This window comes from Camelina sativa, chromosome 5, assembly GCF_030686135.1.
Source record: "Camelina sativa cultivar CO46 ecotype springtype chromosome 5, ASM3068613v1".
NCBI classification, from domain to species: domain Eukaryota; kingdom Viridiplantae; phylum Streptophyta; class Magnoliopsida; order Brassicales; family Brassicaceae; genus Camelina; species Camelina sativa.
The window spans coordinates 34,203,292-34,223,332 of record NC_141884.1 but is presented as its reverse complement, the minus strand read 5'-3'; the positions used below and the strand labels follow the sequence as shown (position 1 = coordinate 34,223,332).

At 34.1% G+C, this 20,041-nt stretch overlaps 2 protein-coding genes across 2 annotated transcripts; one reads left to right on the top strand and one right to left on the bottom strand.

Moving 5' to 3' along the window:
- Positions 1 to 474: 474 nt before the first annotated feature.
- Positions 475 to 3,365, bottom strand: LOC104787710 (uncharacterized). The gene is made up of 9 exons (XM_010513319.3): positions 2,925 to 3,365; positions 2,654 to 2,749; positions 1,731 to 1,815; positions 1,486 to 1,607; positions 1,367 to 1,391; positions 1,199 to 1,282; positions 1,081 to 1,110; positions 874 to 976; positions 475 to 795 (listed from the first exon to the last, which is right to left on the bottom strand). Exons 1-9 carry the CDS (start codon positions 3,018 to 3,020, stop codon positions 732 to 734), a joined length of 705 nt encoding a protein of 234 aa, XP_010511621.2. The 5' UTR covers positions 3,021 to 3,365; the 3' UTR covers positions 475 to 731.
- Positions 3,366 to 13,948: 10,583 nt separating this feature from the next.
- LOC104787709 (uncharacterized) lies at positions 13,949 to 15,343 on the top strand. Its single transcript, XM_010513318.2, has one exon. It carries the CDS (start codon positions 14,218 to 14,220, stop codon positions 15,046 to 15,048), a length of 831 nt encoding a protein of 276 aa, XP_010511620.1. The 5' UTR covers positions 13,949 to 14,217; the 3' UTR covers positions 15,049 to 15,343.
- Positions 15,344 to 20,041: the final 4,698 nt, after the last annotated feature.

The following is a 20,041-nucleotide window of genomic DNA, read 5'->3' as shown; positions in this document are numbered from 1 at the left end:
CTCCAACATATTAGGAGAAGAGCATCTAGACATAAGCACCATTATTAGTTGTTAGGTTGTTCATTGGTACGTCGGAAATTTTTTCAACGTAATAATCCTTCAAATTATGGCCAATTCAAACCGTGTTAGTGACTAGTTTTCTTAAATTTTGGGGGCATTAATAAATGGGAAAAATAGAAGATCCAATAACGTTTGGTTAAACTTAAACACATTCGTTTCGTGTAGATAGAATTGAAAATGGACTTGACCAAAGTTGAAAGACTTTTTTCGTTGAATTTGTTTATATAAATTACGAAACTTGATAGTTTCTTTCTTATCTTCAATTTTTTAATTACGACAATTATCTTCAAAACCATTCAATTTTTTTTTTTTTTGCAAGAAACTATATGAACCATATAAACATAAACTCATTCTTTTTGACGCTTTATACACTCTTTGAACGATTTCAAGTTTCAAAATTTCAATAATGAGAAGTTTAACCAAAGTCAACGGACTTTTTTTCAATTGAAGAAGTCAACGAAGTTTCAAGACAAACATAAACAGAGACCAAATCAAATTTCTAATGAATTCTATTCAATAAAGAATACAAACTCTCAAATAAACCCTACAGTTTCAATCAAATGTAAATCCCAAACACATCAAGGGATCTAAAGAATCAACTATTGTCACTGGGAAGAATCTGAACCTGAGAGAGTGAGAGACACCAACAGATTCATAAAAGAATACTGTTTTTACGATAAGATCACTAGGCCGAGATAGAGAGATGCGCAAAGAAACGCAAAAGATATCATTCCCCTGAAACGAAAACAGTTTGTTAGAAGAATGATTTCACTTTTCAGAATGTGATTATTGAGAGATGCATTATAATCTAACCAGATGACACCCCAGCCACAACCAGTACAGCAAGGGCAGATCTCTGCAAACTTCTCAGCATCGCTCGAATGAACCCTCCGAGATATTAGATCATCATAGATATCTAATATCCATCCATTGCATTGCATTGCATTGTAGCCACATTGTTATTGGTCACACAAGTCATAACTTTAAGTAAAGTAAAAATGGAAGAACAGAATTACATACCGTAAACTGAGAATAAGCTATTCATCACACCTGCAATGTTGTGAATCCGGCTTTAGTACATGCTTAAATGAAACTGAATGATGTTAACAAGACAGAGAAGAGTTTATTGTTATCTTACCAATGAAGAGAATGACATAACGGAGAATTTTGACTGTAGTTAACTCTTGTAGAACCCAGATGACACCGAGGAAAACTATGAAACCTGAGATTATTACAACTATATAAGCATTTTCGGTACTTAAAAAAGAAATTGTAACTAGAGGAAACGCGAGATAAGATAACACACCTATACAAAGCCCTCGAAGCGTCCACTGTCAAAATTGAAGATGTCAATGATTAATGTTGATGACTTCTAAGGAAAATAAAACTTTGTTAGTAAGATAAATATTAATGACTTCTGCTTACGTTTTTGGCAATGAAGAGGACGATGAATAAAGCAAGACCCAGACCAGCAGCAGCTATTCTTGCTGTAAGCAGATTGGTAGATGCAAGAATCAAAGCCATTCCCCAAAATGATGACCCAAGATCTATAGCCAAGTAAAACAACAAAGATGGTAACACTTTTAGCCCTTTCACCTAAATCCATCAACAAAGGAATGTCCAAATCCGAAAAAATTTTAGTTAAGGGAGATAGATTGATTGGGCATTACAGCCAGCAGGTAAGATCAGCCAATAAATGCCACCACGCGTTGTTGTCGAACCCCCTTCATTTGCATTCACCTCCATCCCCTCCACCTTTAGATTCAATAAGGAAATGAGTAACGAAAATGAGCAACATATGTTAATAGTTAACATTATCCACATTATATGCGGATGTGAGTTGCAGATTTTACAAAGATATGGTTCATAGATTTGATGGTAACATCTGTAACCTATACTTAGACGTTCCAAAGGTAAATGTTTTGTTCAGGGGTATAAAACTTGCAGATTCATACAAGCAGTACTTGTAAAGAAAAGTTTGTGGATTTCATCACATTTTCTCTGTAATACTTGCATAAGGTAAAATTTGCATATGCATCAATCAATCTAGAAGAAACACAATCAGAACTATAGTAAGAACTAAAGCTGTACACTCCTTTTCTTATAAAATTCACTAAACTAGAGAGGATTACTAAACCAAAATGCCAATCAATTCCTAGAAATCTAAACCCTAAACAATTTGCAGAGACATCTTTATAAACCTAGCCTTCCCTAACCAACTCACAACACCTAAATCTGTTACATTCAGTCCAAGGCTAGTTATATTAGACATACAACTAAGCTTGACCAGCTGCATTACTTCAAGTGGACTCACTACGTGTCTTGGCTTCATAGACTAATGACAAAACTACCTTTCCTAAACCAGTCATGTCCAGAGAGAACGCAGAGACATCATTGCTAAAGCAATCACCTATCTATCTATCTAAGGAAACTAGAAACTCTTCTCTGCCTATTGCAAAGCAACATTTTGCAAATGGAAGTAGACATATCATGTCTGCCAACTGGAATCAAGGGTTCAATTGACCTAAAATCAAAATTTGCAACCTTTATAATTCAATGAAGAGGTAATAGTTGAAGTAAGAGAGCTCCTTACATCTCCACAAGTAAGCTTGCAAGCAACAGCATGACTCGCTTCGTGCAAAAACACCGTTATGAGTTTGAATGGAGTCAACAGAAACGTCCTCCATAGCTGTAAAAACCCAAATTGTGAACTTTGAATGAAATTTATAGGTCAATAGTTGCAATAAACACTAAAATCAGATACCCTTTTGACTAGATTCTACAAAAACAGCTTTGGATCTTCGATTATATCGAGAAAAACAATTAAAGTTTCAAACTTTATTAGAAAAAAAGAAGAAACTGACCAAGAGGATAACGACGGTGAAGATTCCGATGGTGATGAGGAAAGTGTTTTGATTCCGGTTACAACAACCCTGGAGTTCCCAGTTCGGCGTAACCATCTCCGGCTAACAAAAAGATTGAAACTTTCTATCTCTCTTTTCTTCTTTCTTTATTCCCGGAATCTGAAGAGTAGAGATGGCGAGGAAGAAAAACAAAAAACGCAAAGAGGGAAAATAAAATAAATGGACGAATGTGATTGGTTTCTTAGTTTTTGAGATTTTGACATTTTTTAAAGTTTTCTTCTTCTTCTTCTTCGAGGAAATTGTGAGAAAAATTATTGTTACTTCTTTTTTTAGGGAGAAAAGATTTGATTAGGTGACCCATCTCTATGACCACATTGACTAGATCTTACGCGTCTATTTTTTTTTTTTTTTTTTCTTTCAAAACATTCAAACTCGATTTCTAATTTTGTATAGTTGATAAGTAGGTATATTTAGAGTTAGAATCCACCACGGTGTGGTCACTCTGCCTCTATTTTGGTTGGCCGCAAACAATCATATAGTTGTGTAATTACCTTTCTAGAATGGTTAGATAAATCCCTTTGTAAAGATCAGCTGGAAAGTATATACCAAAAGCCCACCGAACCCCTTAGTCTGTATTATTACCACTTGCCTCTTGGTTCTAATCTAGTGTCTATTTTAGTGCATCACAGCAAAACCGACAATAAGCTTTGTGTGGGAACCCTTAACCTCCGTTGTTATGAGCTTCATGTGAGGGAGGACCCACATGCTCTGTTACGACTTTGCTTTCCTCTCCCTAGGTTCAACCTTAAAACAATCCTAATATTCTATCCTTCAATCTCCTTCAACTGCCACTAATGTGTAAGCTCGGGTATATCTTAATATCACAATGCAATATCGGCTACAAGCTTTGTGTGGGACTCCTTAATCTCCATGGTCATTGGCTTCATGCGAAGGAGGACCCACCTGCTTTGTTACGATATTGCACATATCATCTTCGAGTCCCGAATGTAGATTTACCCCATGTTACGAGAATTGAACCAGAAACTGCTTTAAGCTTTGATCAAATTGTTTTTAAACATTCTCTTATTGGCGAGAGCATCCTCCCTCACTCCACCTTTGTAAATGCTCGACTGCATATATTGCAAGAGCTATTGTTGATCACTTGTTGATCGAGAAAATTGCGGAGCATGTCTTTAAATGCGTTTCCACCATGGTCCCAATAGATCTTTCAAGCTTTGCTAGCCTCCCAAAGACTTGCACCTTCTTGGAAAACTCATGGAACCAATATCTTTAATTATATGTTTTGTAACCTTGTTAAGCTTTGTAACTTTTTATGTTTCTCTTTGTATGAACCCTGCTCTTTGAGGATTTAAGTTTAATGGAAAGTTGTTTAACCAAAAAAAAAAAAAAGGTAATTATTTTGGAAATAACGAAAAATATATACAGATTGGATAACTCTAAATTGTGTGACTGTTTAATAAAATTTAAGCCTAATTGCTTATGTTTTTAGTTTAGGGGTTCAAATTCCTTCATTTTAGGTTGAAGTTTTTTGGTTTTGCTTTTAGAGTCTTGTATTTCTTTTCGTTAGGGTCTAGAAATTTTGTTTTCTTTCGGTTATGACTCGGGAGACATTTATGTTGTTCCCTCTTTTGGACTTTGTATTTCAGCTGGTAACAGAACTAGTTAATTAATAAAATTTTAAAAAATCAAACAAAAAAACTAGTTCATTAATAAAATATTAAAGGATCAAACAAAAAAATCTCAAAAATTTGTATAAGAAATTTAAATTTAAATAAATTTATTTTAAAAGAGAAAAAAAGACATTACTAAAATAATAGTTAATAAGTTCACCAAACTCTGTAGGTCTTAAGAATAGTTTTTCTAATTACATAAATATCATAGAAATGTTCAAATGAGTTGTTTTTGACAAAAAAAAAATCACAATTGCATACACCCATAATATTTGAACATAATTATTGAAAAGGAAAAATTCAAATTCAGTTAACATTTAATTTTAGGTCAAACATTAATGGATTTAAACACGTTCTAAACTCTCCAAATTGGGAAATTCACATTAAGTAATATCAAGTTGTTGTCTTTCTTTTCAAAACTGATTTAATCGTTGTATGACTTATAATTTCCTAATGAAAGTAAACACCTTCGCCATTGCTTGTTATCCCAAAAATGAGAAAAGAGTCCTCATTATGTTCATTGGAGACATAGATTTGCAAGCATATATATATATATATATATATATATATATATATATATATATATCCTCGTTCTAGATGTCTGTACTTGTGTAGAGGAGAACTTGAACTGGTAGTAATCAATACCTTGTTTAAGTCGAGGTATTGAACATTGTTGGGAGCCATATCCTGACCCAATAATCTGACCCTTCTACCATTATCTAAATTAAATTGAGCCACAACAAATACCACACGACGACCACCTATAAGAAAGGTCCGACCATATGATGGTTGTGACTTGTGATCCTTGTTTAGCCACTAAAAACGTCCTTGAATATCTCATATACGAAAATAGTCAGCGACTTGATTAGCTATAAGAGAGCTTGTTAAAATGATAAGTCACGAAAGCATAATCTGCGATATCTTCTCTTCTTGTGTATTAAATGTTGGAGTAAGCTTCTAGAAGATTGAAGCTTGAAGCCCAAGATATCATTAGCAAGTCGGTTAATGACAAGATAGGTTTAAAAGGAAAAGTTCCAATTGTAATAGGTTTAGGAAAAGAGAAGTTTTCCATTATCAAAATAGGAATAACAAGGTGTATTATGACTATAAATATCTTTGATTGAGTTGTGATCAAAGGTATGAGAGATTGAGAACTTTGGTGTTTAGTTTTGAGTTAGTTTCTAAACATAATAAAGAGAGTTATTCTTTATTCAAAGTTTCTTAGTTCTCTTTATTTGGTATCAGAGCTTTAAGGAAAGACGATCCTTGAAACTTGTTCATCGGCCGAGCCATGGCAGACGGTGAAGCAATTATTGCAGCTGACACAACACGCAAGGAGGGTGTTCCTTCTTCGCTACAATGTCCGATGTTAACTGCCACGAATTATACCGTGTGGGCTATGCGAATGAGGATTATGCTGCGCGTACAGAAGGTGTGGGAGACAATTGAACCAGGCTCAACCGATGCTGACAAGAACGATATTACAACGGCCTGGATCTTTCAATCTATACCTGAATCACTTATTCTTCAGGTTGGTGATCAGAAAACTCCAAGAGATATTTGGAACATGATCAAGAACGGAACCTGGGAGCAGATCGTGTCAAGGAGGCTCGACTACAAACACTTATGGCTGACTTCGAGAAGTTGACGATGTCGGAGTTAGACACAATTGATGACTTTGCCAACAAGTTATCACAAGTCTCGTCTAAAGCAACTTCACTAGGAGTTCCAATAGAAGAGCCACGGTTGGTTAAGAAGTTCCTGAGCAGTCTGCCGAGAGAAAAATTCATACAGATTGTTGCTTCATTGGAACAGGTTCTTGACCTCAATACAACTGGGTTTGAAGAAATCATTGGGAGGCTTAAGGTTTACGAAGAAAGGACACTTGGTAACCGCAAGCAGGATGAGACACAAGACAAACACTCATGTATGCGAGAACAGATCAACCAAACTTTGGAAACTCGAGGGGTCGAGGTCGCGGACGAGGAGGAAGAGGAAATAGAGGACGAGGCAGAGGAAGAGGCTATCAGTCGGATCACTCTTCAAACCAGAAATAACAGAATCAGACCAAAGAGAAGAAAGATAAGGTCTTGATTTGTTTTAGGTGTGATAAACCTGGTCATTATGCATCTGCCTGTCTAGAAAGGACTCGAAATCAAGAGGTTAACAAAACAGAGACTGAGGAAGCAGATGCAACTCTCTACATGCATGAGATCATGTTTCTTAATGAAGAAAAACTACTACCTAAGAAGTTTGAGCAAGAAAAAGTCGAAGAAGGAACTTGGTACTTGGATAATGGCGCATCAAATCATATGACTGGAGTCAAGTCATTCTTTTCGGAGCTGAATGAGAGAATCAGAGGTAGAGTAAAATTTGGAGATGGATCATGTGTTGACATCAGCGGTAAAGGATCAATTCTATTTGAAGGAAAGAATGGAGAGCAACAGTTAGTAAAAGATATTTACTACATACCTGAGCTGAAAAGCAATATTCTGAGCCTAGGACAAGCAACAGAGCATGGTTGCGATGTCAGAATGAGGCTGAACTATCTGACTTTACACGATCCAAGAGGAAGGCTCTTAGTAAAGGTACTAAGATCACCAAACAGACTCTACAGAATCAAGTTAAAGATTGGACAACCGATCTGTCTGCACACAAGATCCGAAGAAGAAACATGGCGATGGCATGCGAGGCTTGGACACATCAGTTTCAAGACTATTATGAGTATGTCAACTAAGGAGATGGTGTATGGACTACCTAAAATAGAGAAAGAAAACCAACTATGCGAGTCATGCCTTGTTGGTAAGCAAACGCGTCAAGTTTTCCCCACTGCAACACAATATCGTTCTGCAAAAGCCCTAGAGCTGTTACATGCGGACCTGTGCGGACCCATATCAACAGCTACACTAGCACAAAACAGGTATGTGTTCGTGATAATTGATGACTGCACTCGATATATGTGGACTATATTGCTAAAAGAGAAGAGTGAGGCGTTTGAGAAATTTAAAGCTTTCAAGAATCTTGTCGAGAAGGAGTGTGATAAGCAGATCATTACTCTTCGTACTGATAGAGGTGGGGAGTTTACTTCAAGAGATTTTCAGGATTTCTGTGAAAAAAATGGAATAAAAAGACATTTGACAGCTCCTTACACTCCACAACAAAACGGAGTTGTTGAAAGGAGGAATCGTACGCTAATGGAGATGACAAGGAGCATTTTAAAAGCTATGAGGGTTCCAAACTACTTTTGGGGAGAAGCAGTTCGGCATTCAACATATTTGATCAATAGAGTACCTACACGAGCTCTAAAGAATCAAACTCCTTATGAGTGTTTTCGAAACACAAAACCGAGTATAGAGCATATTAGAGTGTTTGGATGTCTTGCTTATGCAAAAATTGAACCGGTGAACTTGAAGAAGCTTGATGATCGGTCACAAACACTAGTTCATCTTGGGATTGAGCCAGGAACCAAAGCTTACAGGCTTTATAATCCAACAACTAGAAGAATTGTTGTTAGTCGTGATGTTCTTTTCAATGAGAAGGATGTTTGGACTTGGAAGGGAGCTGATGAGGTTGTTGAGAGAGAGCCAGGAATGTTCAGTATGACTTGGGGAGAAGTCGTGGATGATGGACAAGGACCATATGTGAACAACCAAACAACGAACAGCCAAGAAAACAGAGCACAAGTCGAAAACAGAGCACAAGTCGAAAACAGAGCACAAGACGATCGAGCTGAACAAGAAGTTGACACTGATCAAGGCGAATCTGATGGAGATGATGTCGAACTTGATAATCAACCTGCAGAATTCGCTCAACCACCGCAACTTCGTCGATCAGAAAGACAAGTGAAGCGTCCTAGTTACCTTGATGATTATGCACTTCTAGCAGATATCGAATGTGAGAGACTTCTTTTATCTATCAATGATGAACCATTGAATTACGAAGATGCAAAAGGGCTAACTGTGTGGACAAAGGCGTGTCAAGAGGAAATCAGCTCTATTGACAAGAATAAGACCTGGACGTTAGTTGAAAAACCAAGAGAAGTGAAGGTGATTGGTCTTAAATGGGTTTTTAAGATCAAACGAAATGCAGATGGATCGATCAGCAAGTATAAAGCATGTTTAGTAGCAAAAGGATATGCTCAACGTGAAGGAATCGTTTTTGACGAAGTTTTTGCTCCGGTGGCTCGACTTGAAACAATTAGGTTGCTTGTTGGACTTGCTGCTTCTCATGGCTGGGAGATCCACCATCTCGACGTCAAGACCGCGTTTTTACATGGAGAATTAAACGAGGACGTTTATGTGTCTCAACCCGAAGGTTTTGAAAAGAAGGGAGAAGAACATAAGGTTTTCAAACTTGCTAAAGCTTTATACGGGTTGCGACAAGCTCCACGGGCATGGAACACAAAGCTTGATCAGATTTTGAAGAGTTTAAAGTTCGAGAAGTGTTCAAAGGAAAGTGCTGTGTACCGTAAGTCAGAAAAATCAAGACTTCTTATAGTTGCTGTTTATGTTGATGATTTGTTCATCACTGGGAGTTCATTGGCAATTATACAAGAATTCAAGGCTTCTATGTCTTCTAAGTTTGAGATGACAGACCTCGGTAAGCTCACTTATTACCTTGGTATAGAAGTCCTGCAGATTGAAAACGGCATTGAGCTCAAACAGGAGGGTTATGCAAGAAGAATTCTAAAGGAGGCTGGTTTGGATGAGTGTAACTTAACTCATATACCTATGGAGTTCGGTTTGAAAATGTCCAAAGCAGAAAAGGAGAAGCCTGTAGCAGATGATACTTTGTATCGTCGAAGAATTGGGTGTTTACGGTACTTGTTGCATACGAGACCTGATCTTGCCTTCTCGGTTGGAGTGGTGAGCAGGTATATGCAGGATCCGCGACAGTCTCATGGTGTTGCTCTTAAGCAAATTTTAAGGTATGTGCAAGGTACGTTAGCTTATGGTTTGGCTTACAAGCGGGGAGGATCGAAGGATATCATTGGCTATTGTGATAGTAGTCACAATGTGGATCTTGACAACGGAAGGAGCACTACCGAGTTCATGTTTTACTTTGGAGAATCACCAATTACTTGGTGTGTGCAGAAGCAACAGACGGTTGCTTTATCCTCCTGCGAGACCGAGTTTATGGCCGCAACAGAAGCTGCAAAACAAGCCATTTGGCTTCAGGATTTGTTGAGTGAGATTACGGGACAGAATACAAAGAGGATAAATTTGTACATTGACAACAAATCCACCATTGAAATCTCCAAGAACCCGGTGTTTCACGGCAAAACCAAACACATACACAAACGATACCACTTCATTCGAGAGTGTGTCGAAAATGGTCAAATTGAAGTGGTGTTTATTCGCGGAGAAGAGCAGAAAGCAGATATACTCACTAAATCACTGGCAAGGATTCAGTTCAAGGAGATGAGGAGCTTCATTGGTGTTCAAGACCTCACTAAAAAAAACTTGAAGCTTAAGGGGGTGAATGTTGGAGTAAGCTTCTAAAAGATTGAAGCTTGAAGCCCAAGATATCATTAGCAAGTCGGTTAATGACAAGATAGGTTTAAAAGGAAAAGTTCCAATTGTAATAGGTTTAGGAAAAGAGAAGTTTTCCATTATCAAAATAGGAATAACAAGGTGTGTTATGACTATAAATATCTTTGATTGAGTTGTGATCAAAAGTATGAGAGATTGAGAACTTTGGTGTTTAGTTTTGAGTTAGTTTCTAAACATAATAAAGAGAATTATTCTATATTCAAAGTTTCTTAGTTCTCTTTATTAAAATTTATAAAAGCCATAGTTATTTCGTAAGAAAATATAACTTTCATTGTTAATTTTTCTTTTAAAGATACCAATTCATGAGCATTCTATATAATTCAGTTCATTTTATCACTATTTTTTCCAATAATGTTTCCTGATTATCTCTCTTTGTATTTCATTCTTTCTTTTGTTGGCTTAAAAGTCCATCTAGTCATAATGTTGTGACAAATTTTGAAATTCAAATATATCTTCACATTACGTATTTAGGTGTGATAATATAAATATATACTTTTACTTATTAGTAATATGTAGGTTGCTAGAAATTTCTATATATAAACGGTATTAGCTATTGTTGAAACCTGCACCGGACTGGCCGGTTGAACCATTTAAACCGCGAATCGAAAGATATTTCGGTCCAGATTATACCTAAAGCCCAACTATCAATAAACACAGTTAGAACCGGGAAACCCGGCTAAAACCGGCTAACCGGGTGGTTAAACCGACGGTCCGGGTCAAACCCAACATTAAATTCTTTAAGAGTTAAAATTAAACGAGTAATTATAAAGAATGAGTCATGTACTTTTTCTTCTATACTTCTTCGATGTGGGACAAAATATTAAACTGATGGTTTTTTTTTGGGTAAAAGGATATTTTTTTTGTTCTATCACAATTTAAAAGTATTTTTGTTATCCTGTAAAGTTCTCTGATCTCTTCTCTTTTTTTAAAAAATGATAAAGAATAAAAATTTATAACTATTGTTCAAAAATATATATTAAATATAATAAGATATGAAATTATTGTTAGAATATTCATAAAACTTAGGTATATAGCATATATATATGTATGGTATATATTAAAATTCAGTAAATTATTAACCCGCAGTTGGATCCGGTCGACCCCATATGGCGTGGTGACCTGAAAGGTTGTCCGATTTGAGTTCTGAGTCGTGTTTAAAAACATTGTTATAGATAGACATTTCTTTAAGATACTTTCTAGAAAAAAAAGAATAATAAAGAAGTGTATCTCTACAAAAATATTGGAAAATGAATATATCCTCAAATTTTTTGACAAAAAAAAAAAGATTTAAACTTTGGAGAGAAAAAAAAAAGAATTTTCATTAACTAGACAAATTTTGTAAGTTAATGTGTATTCGTTTTGGATGCTCGAATATCATAGCATCAAGAGCTCTTTTCATCTTATTGTTAATGTATATATATAGAATTATGTAGAAAACAAAAGCAGTTTGATTATTATTGTTCGGTAATTGTCAGCAAAAACATCACCAATGCTATTTGTCGGACTGGACCATCTTAAATGTTTACTAGGATCAGAAAAATCCGATATTTCTTGGGTCCGTCATCATAACCAAACCCTAACTGAATTGGACAACTTCCTGTTAGTATTATCGAGAGCAGCCAAAGTAGGCAACTTCTGATTGGGTCGAATCGGGTCGGGTTGGTTTCAAGGTGGGCTCGTGGTGTGATCCAATCGGATAGGAAAATGTTTAGTAGGAAACGTGGACCATCTCTTAACCTTTCACCTTCTCTTAGTGGGATTCTTCGTTTTCGGTAAGTACGTAGCCATCGGACCCATGGCCATGCTTACTTTGTCTTCTGGTTTTTTCTTCTTTCTTCATATAATTCACAAATATATATAAATTACTCTCTAGATAATATGAATTCTCCTTTTCTCTTTATTTGTTTATTTCTTTCTATCACATAACAACTTCTTTACTTCGAATTTAAGAAAATATCGATTTCAATTATATGAAAAGCAAACTCATATGACTCATCTTTTTAAATAAATAAATAAATAATGAGGTTAGACTTTTTCTGTCACAAAAGAGCCCTTTGGTTGGACTACAAATAAGAAAGGGAACTATATATATATATATATATATATATATTTAGTTTGCAGATCTGAGTAATTAGGGATTTTGTCACAGATTACATGTTATTTGATGATAAAGACGAGATTCTTATCTAGCTATACAAGTTTGTTTTTATATATCTTATAAGAAATGTATAGGAAGAAAATAAATAAAAACCAAATTTAAAAGGAGTTGCAATGTATACATTTCATATTTTACAAAAGTGGATAACAACGCATTTGTATTGTGGTCTTTCATTACGAAAGAAAAAACGATGTTGTTGATATGTATTTGACATTTGTCTGCCCTTATCATTAGTTCGCACTGGATACATCAACAAGGCCACCCGTCTTGTTCTTTTTTTAATGATTGTTATACTTTAATATATTATCTAACCATTAAACTACACCAAAAGTGAGAATCTTAAAATTATACGAATATTTCTAAATTAGTAAAGACAAAAATAACTCGGTTAAATTATAAGAACTGAATAATAAGACAACAATGTATGATCATTTAGCTCCTAATTCAATACTCATAAAAACCATCGTAGATTAATGTAGTTGGTACGGTTCAGTAAGGTCGGTATAGTCACTGCAAATACATGATTGGATGAAAATATTTTAATAGCGAATAAATATAGGTTGTTGAAAATTTTGGATATCAAACTTCAACTAATATTTTAGCCATGACAATATCGTTGGGGTAAAATATCAATCAGACGCACCAACTGACTTCCCATGTTGATAGCATCCAAAATACCTCATATACGAAGAGTGGTTAGTGGCTTAGTGCGCGACCTTATTTAACGTGAAGTGTACGATGGGATATATGCAACATTCTCGTTTACCTAAACAGTAACCAGTATGGGTGCTATCATCACCCTAACTTATCGAACACGTGTGTTTTGTAACGTGTGTTATTAAGTCATTAGTCTCGTAACTATGCAAAATATCCAAACTTCGTAAACTCTATAACTATTTTCCTTATGATTCGACCTAAAGAGGATGGCGAATTCAACTTAAAAAAAAAAACGAAACTAAAAGAGGACAAACTACTTTAAAAATATACGTAAAAGAATGTTCATAAAACATTGCACAAGTGTACCAAATGACTTTGGTTATATTTTTTTTTTGTGGTACAAATTTATTTGTGTCGCCAACAGACACTCCACAATAATCTTATACCCACACAAAAAAGACAATCCACAGAAAAGACTGAAAAAAAAAATCCACATACTGACGATATAAAGAAATTTAATTTTGCGCAAACAATACCCAAATAATTTAGTTTTTCTTTCTCCCTAATACCTAAACAATTACTACCACTTAACACAAACTTATCCTTAGTTTTCACAAAGTTCGCTTGACAAAATCTAATAGTTTGCTAAAGTCTTGATCGCGTCGGTGAACTTTACACCATTGGTCTATGTTCTCTGCTCCATCAAAATTGTCAACACGAATCCGAGCATCGACCTCTAAAACATTGCAGTCTGCACATGCCTTTTGACTTCGATAAATTTTTTTACAGAAGTTTCAACATATCTTTATCAATAGTTTCAGTGTATATAAACAAAGTTATACCATAGAAAATAATAAAAATAAAAAAAGGTACGAAAGCGAAGAACCAACATATATCCTTTTTTGGCCCATGCATGTGAATATGTAGCAAACGACACGCTTCTCTGTCCCCCTCTCTTCTATATATTACCCATTTTATTCTTCCTTTTACTATATTTTTTTTTTTCAATTTAATTACAAAACTCATTTTTCTTAAAATTACCTATAAAAATAATAAAAACCTAACCCTTCTTCCTCAAAACTCTCTCTCTCCCTCGGAAATATTTCTTTCTCCTCTTTTTTCTCCAGAAATTATTCAAAACAATTCTCGAGAAAAAAATTATCATCATTTTCACCAATTTCTCATTACTACTATAAACTTTCACAGTTCTTGTTTTATCTTCAAGAAAACAAAAAATGGCGGTGGATCTTTTATCGGAGAATTCTAATATGAGTCCAAGAATCTCATTCTCACGCGACTTTTGTCAATCGGACGCAATACCAATCGAGAAACGTCCCTTGAGATCACCATCATCAACCTCGAAACCTTCAAGCCTCAGCTCAAGCATAGATTTCGATTTCTGCATTCCCGGCGGCGTTACTTCCGGCGAAAGCTTCGATCAAGGTTCTTGGTCAGCCGACGAACTCTTCTCCAACGGCAAAATCTTACCAACAGAAATCAAGAAAAAACCAGAACCGGATCATCATCATCATAAAGACTCGCGTCAACCCGAACCGAAACCGGTTAAGTGTAAACCGGATTCAAGAAAACAGAGGAAACAGAACGAAGAGCAACAACAAGAAGACGACGTGATAAGCACGACCGAGGAGAAGACGAATACGAAGTCGTTTTGGGGGTTTAAGAGAAGCAGTAGTTTAAACTGTGGGAGTAGCTACGGACGGAGTCTATGTCCGTTGCCCTTGTTAAACCGGAGTAACTCAACCGGTTCGACATCGAGTAAACCGAAACAGAGCAGTTCGAGAAAACATAATACGGAGCATGTGAAGTTACAACAGTCTTCGTCGTTGTCTTCTTCATCTTCTGCTTCGTCTTCGTTGAGTAATAGTGGTGGGTTTTCGAAACCGCCGTTGAAGAAAAGCTATGGAGGTTATAGTTATGGTAGCCATCATGGAGGTGGTGGGATTAGAGTGAGTCCGGTTATAAACGTTGTTCCTTCTGGTAACTTGTTTGGTTTTGGTTCCATGTTTTCTTCTGGTAATGGAAGAGACAAGAACAAGAAGAGATAAAAGATGTAAGAATTAGTTATGCTTTTTTTTTTTTCTGGATTTTACTGTTTTATTCTGATTTGTTCTTCTTCTTCATCTTCTTCTCTGAAGCTCTGAAGATTTTCTGACAGTGTGTTTTGTGGGTTCCATGACAAACCCTTTTGAGTTTTTTTTTTTTTTTCCTTTAGATTTTTACTTATATTTTGTTTAGATTGTTGTGATGTAATTTTGTTTGTTTGATTTATTAGTTTGTCTTTATCAATGTTTTAAAAACTAGATTTGCATTTTTTTAATATGAGGCTGCTAATTTCAGATATTTTTATTAATTTATTCGTTCATCGCCAATCCCCATCAAGATATTATGTGTGAATATTTGTTTAATGTGAGTACTATTTTACAATTAGAGCGATAAAGGTAAGGCAAAAAAGTGAGTTTTAGTTGCACATTGTAGTAACATTGATGATATAAAACTTCGGCATAAGTAAAATAGTATAACCTTATATTATTCTTTGATTTATATCTTTAATTAATTTTTAAACCGAAAACCAGATTAATCAGTCTCTTTCTTTTGGTTTTGATCAAACTGGTAGCATTATTTTGTTTGGGAAAAATTGTGGATCAAGTAGGGGTAGGTTTCAGCCGGCCGTGTTCTTGTGATCAATGATTCTAAATTGATTCGTTTACTTGAATAATCAGATATTGTACAATTATTAGTTGAAATATATATTAAGAAAAAGAAGACCTTAGATATATAAAACCTTGATTGACTTAGTCTATTACTTAAATTTTTTTGGTAATGAAATAGCGACTAATTAAGGATAAAACTGTATAAAAAACAACAATGATAGAGTTATCAAATAACAATTTAAGAAAGTGCGACAAGACAAGTGACAGGTAAACAATTATCTTTGGAGCTTGTCCTATTCTGTTTCTTTTTGAATATTTCTCACATGGTGTGTATTACCAATTAATGTGAATTATCACTAAAGCAATGCAAAAGAAAAAGGGAAAAATTGAAATAATTGATGTGAAATCTCTACTTTTTCCTATCATTCCCATGTAGAGTTAAGCTAAACGTCGTGCCAATTATTCCTTTATTATTTTCTACGTTTTTGTTTTCTCTTCTATTCTACGGTTTTGCTAAAAAGGAATATTATTTTTTATACTTTACCTGCCTTAACAATCATATTTAGGTCACACGATTAATATCAAACGTCAAGAATTCAAACCAAATTTTCATAACTAACATAATTACTAATTTTCAACCCAATGATATTTGTAGGTAGATTTTAGAAAACGAATTTTGATATGAAATGATTTGATCTTCAATACCAAATCTGATCGCGATGAATCTGACTTTTTCTCTGAGGCTTAGTAATGTTTGAAAGGTATAGTCAAGAGTCAAGTAAACAATGATGTCACCATCCAACTGTTATTTCAATATGATACACCATGTGCTTCTAGTTTTGAAGGGGGCATTGGATGGTTTTAACGAAAAACATAGGTGTAGTCCTGACGGACTCGTTATTTGAACAACACAGACGTGTGTGTGTTAATGAGGGTTACACAACACAACAAACCATGGATCGCTTGGAAGCGACTTCCATGGATCAGTCCTTCTTTACAGGAGAGGGTGAACGTCTACGTGTCATGATGTTTGGTTCTTTATTTTTTATATTGTGATTTTTATATCTAAGAAGTATATAAATAATTCGATAAAAACTCAAAACATGTGTGTATATATATACACATTGAAATTATTTAGATTTTTTTTTTATGTTAAAGGATAGAACATTTAGCCATAACTGAAAAAAGTCGATAACTATTTAATGGTCCAGTCATATTTTCTTTATAACGTTTTTAGTTGTTGTTGTTAACATGATTGGAAAAAAAAAGAAGGTCTCTCATAAGTCACAAGTTTATAGAAAGAACTTATTTTTTGAAGACATGCACTTATATTTATTCTTATCAGAATCTTAATTACATGCAAGGGTTATTCTTATTGACAAAATTTTAAATTATTTTTCTAGCTTGTCACGCGACCGGCGTTGATTAGATATTAGTTCAAGCTTCAAAGTCCTTTCATTTTTTTTTCTATAAATCGAAACTAATCATGAACATGTATAACAAAATTGGGAAATTTGTTCGTAGTTGTCCTAAATATATTTAAAAGAAGATGGAGTTATCATTGTGAAACTGTTACTGGATCACTTTTAAGCCAAGGAAGTATGGATGACAATTATAATCCGGGAAGATGTCAACCGCCACATGGTTGTAGGGCACTAAAAACACTTTAATCCTATTCTCTTCTGGTTGTCACTAAATTTGCTTTTTTCATATATAGGAAACTTGGTTTTCTTTATAAGAGATAACATATTTCATTTTGTGGACCTTTCAACAAAATTCATACATGAAAATTTGTGAGTAATTTATGTTTTACTTTGGTACTAAAATAAACCTCTTGCAATAAAAGTGGTGCAGCTGATTTTGATTGGTACATAAGTAATAAATAGTAAGAACCACAAATTGTCAATTTAGTACGATGAAATATTTGAATGTTGGTTAAAAACGTCAATCAACATTTGAGTTCTTTTTAATATGTATGGGATGTAACCACATAAGAAAGGGGCAACGGTTTTCTTTAAGGAAGAGTTGTCCTATAGATTTAGGCTATGAAAATTCTTTTTAAGCAAAGAATCATCCTCTGGTTATGTTTTTTAAAAACCGTATATTTATGTTAATTTTCCATTACACGCACACACTAAACTAAGTTTGCTTGTAGCCAGAACATATATGCTTTAGCGGTTGGTATATTAATGTTACCACTTACCACTATGTCATTATCCAGATTCAAGACCAATTATCATTCTCTACGCCTATGTAGGATCCTACTTACTTTAGAGAGCTACATTGTGACGACGATCAAGGTGGAAAAAGTTACTATGTGACAAGAAACCTCCCGTCTCCTTTACTATGTGCACATCATGCATATTACTAACAAAAATAAACTTAATTGTAAACTGTTGTGGTTTTACTCACTTCTAGTTAAATAAATTGCACACAGACTCATTCGAGAATATGATAATAACCCCTAATTAATTTTTGTTAAATCAAGCCAGCAAGACGTAATTGATTTCTTAATCATTTGAGGGAAGTTTTATACTACTACTAATTTGTCTATTTCAAATAATAAAGTTGGTTTCTCTTCAGAAAACATTTTCGGCAACGGTTCTTTAAAAGTTAAAACCGATTGATGCACATGGATTACGAATAATATGACGCTAGCTAGTTAGGTTCGATTCATGCATTTGAAACAAGAATAATATGGAGCAACGAATAATGTTTTAATTTATGCAAAATAAACGGACGAAATCTGTGGCTCGAGCTCGACACAACTGCATGACAAATATTTCATAGTCACAATATACATAAAAATACAAAGCTTTTTTTTGCGGCATTCGTTTTTTCCTTCGGTCGGTTTGGGTTATAAAGTTTTCAGTTTTGGAGAAAATTAAAATGTCCGAAAATTTATTCTGATTTTCTTTGGTTCCATCCAGATTTGATTCTGTATTAAAAAAAATAAACCAAAATAAATGTTCTATTATTCAAATTTGTATGTTTTATGTTTAATGTATATTTTTAATGTATTTTTACATTTGAATGAATTGTGGTTATTAGAAAAACCGAGATATATAGTTTAGTTTGGTTTGGTTTGCTTATACACCAATTAATTGGTGGTTTTGTTTCAAGTCATCATAGTTTTGTTCGGTTACAATATATGCTGAAGAAATAATTAAAACCTCAATCATGCAACTACGCAAGGGACAAACCGATATAGAGAGAGAGCCTAGTTGAGTTAAAATTATGATTAACAATATTCATGCATGCACAGGTATTTAACCAGATATATTAAGTCCAACACGTGCAATAATGAGTACTAGACTTTTCTATTTTTTTAAAAATGTTAGGTCGGTTATGCCAAAAAATATATATATATATATATATATGTTATTAGGTTGGGCGAAAACTTGAGTTTGTTTCTATGGCACGTACTTGAAAAAGCATGTGGTCCAATCTTGTTATAAATACAAACTAGATAATAATTCGCGCTGGTTACGCGGAGATTTTTTTTTTATTTTGTTATTTGTTAATGTTTATATTGTATTATTCATTTACATATTATATATTATAATACTATATGGTGAATTTTGATTCATATTAAACTACTAATAGGTAGGCTTGAAAACTACTACCGATACTCGTATTGAACCCGTTTTTCGGTTTGTATCCGTCCTAAAAAAAGGTATCCGCAGCTTTAGGATCGAGTGAAGGATATAATAATTATATTATCTATGAATAATGATCGAGTATCGGATATTAATTTAATTTTTGAACGTCTCGTTATCCGTCTCATTACCCGTTTTTATTACCCGACTCATAAATACACGTTAATATTTTGTAGAATAATATTACCAGCGTGAGGAAATATTTATGTAAATTTGGATTTTTTTGTTACAAAATAATAGTAGAAAATTTATTAATTCTATACATTTTATAAAATCATATATTTAATTTACTTAAGGCCATACTCTGATTTCGACCCGTAGTTGGTACTACTATTTTGGTTTGGTGCAATATCAAATTCGTTAATTATACATTCGGTAAAGCCAAAAAAATCCAACAAAACATGTATTGACCCGTGATTTGGTATTACAAATTGATGTGATCGTGTTTAGAGATCTTAATATACCAAATTTACAAATTGAAGTTATTGGTATAACATGTTGTATATTAGTTTTACAGGTGAAAATTACAATTAGGTTATGTATATTATCAATATTATACACTTAGTATTATTTATATAGTGAATATTGTGTATAAACAATTAAGTTTTAGCCAATTAAATAGTTTGTTATTATTTCCTAAGATTTATGAAACAATAAATAGAGTTTTATTATTTTGAAAAAAAATCTAAACTTTTCTTTTGTTAGTTATTAGAATAATTAAAATATAA

What these genes read in the sequence shown, in the direction of transcription:
- LOC104787710 (XM_010513319.3), bottom strand. Translation starts at nt 3,020, where the DNA reads ATGGTTACGCCGAACTGGGAACTCCAGGGTTGTTGTAACCGGAATCAA. An exon ending in TTATGTCATTCTCTTCATTG is followed by an intron (nt 1,111 to 1,198) that starts GTAAGATAACAA and finishes ACAACATTGCAG; the next exon opens with GTGTGATGAATAGCTTATTC. An exon ending in TAGCTTATTCTCAGTTTACG is followed by an intron (nt 977 to 1,080) that starts GTATGTAATTCT and finishes GATGGATATTAG; the next exon opens with ATATCTATGATGATCTAATA.
- LOC104787709 (XM_010513318.2), top strand. Translation starts at nt 14,218, where the DNA reads ATGGCGGTGGATCTTTTATCGGAGAATTCTAATATGAGTCCAAGAATC.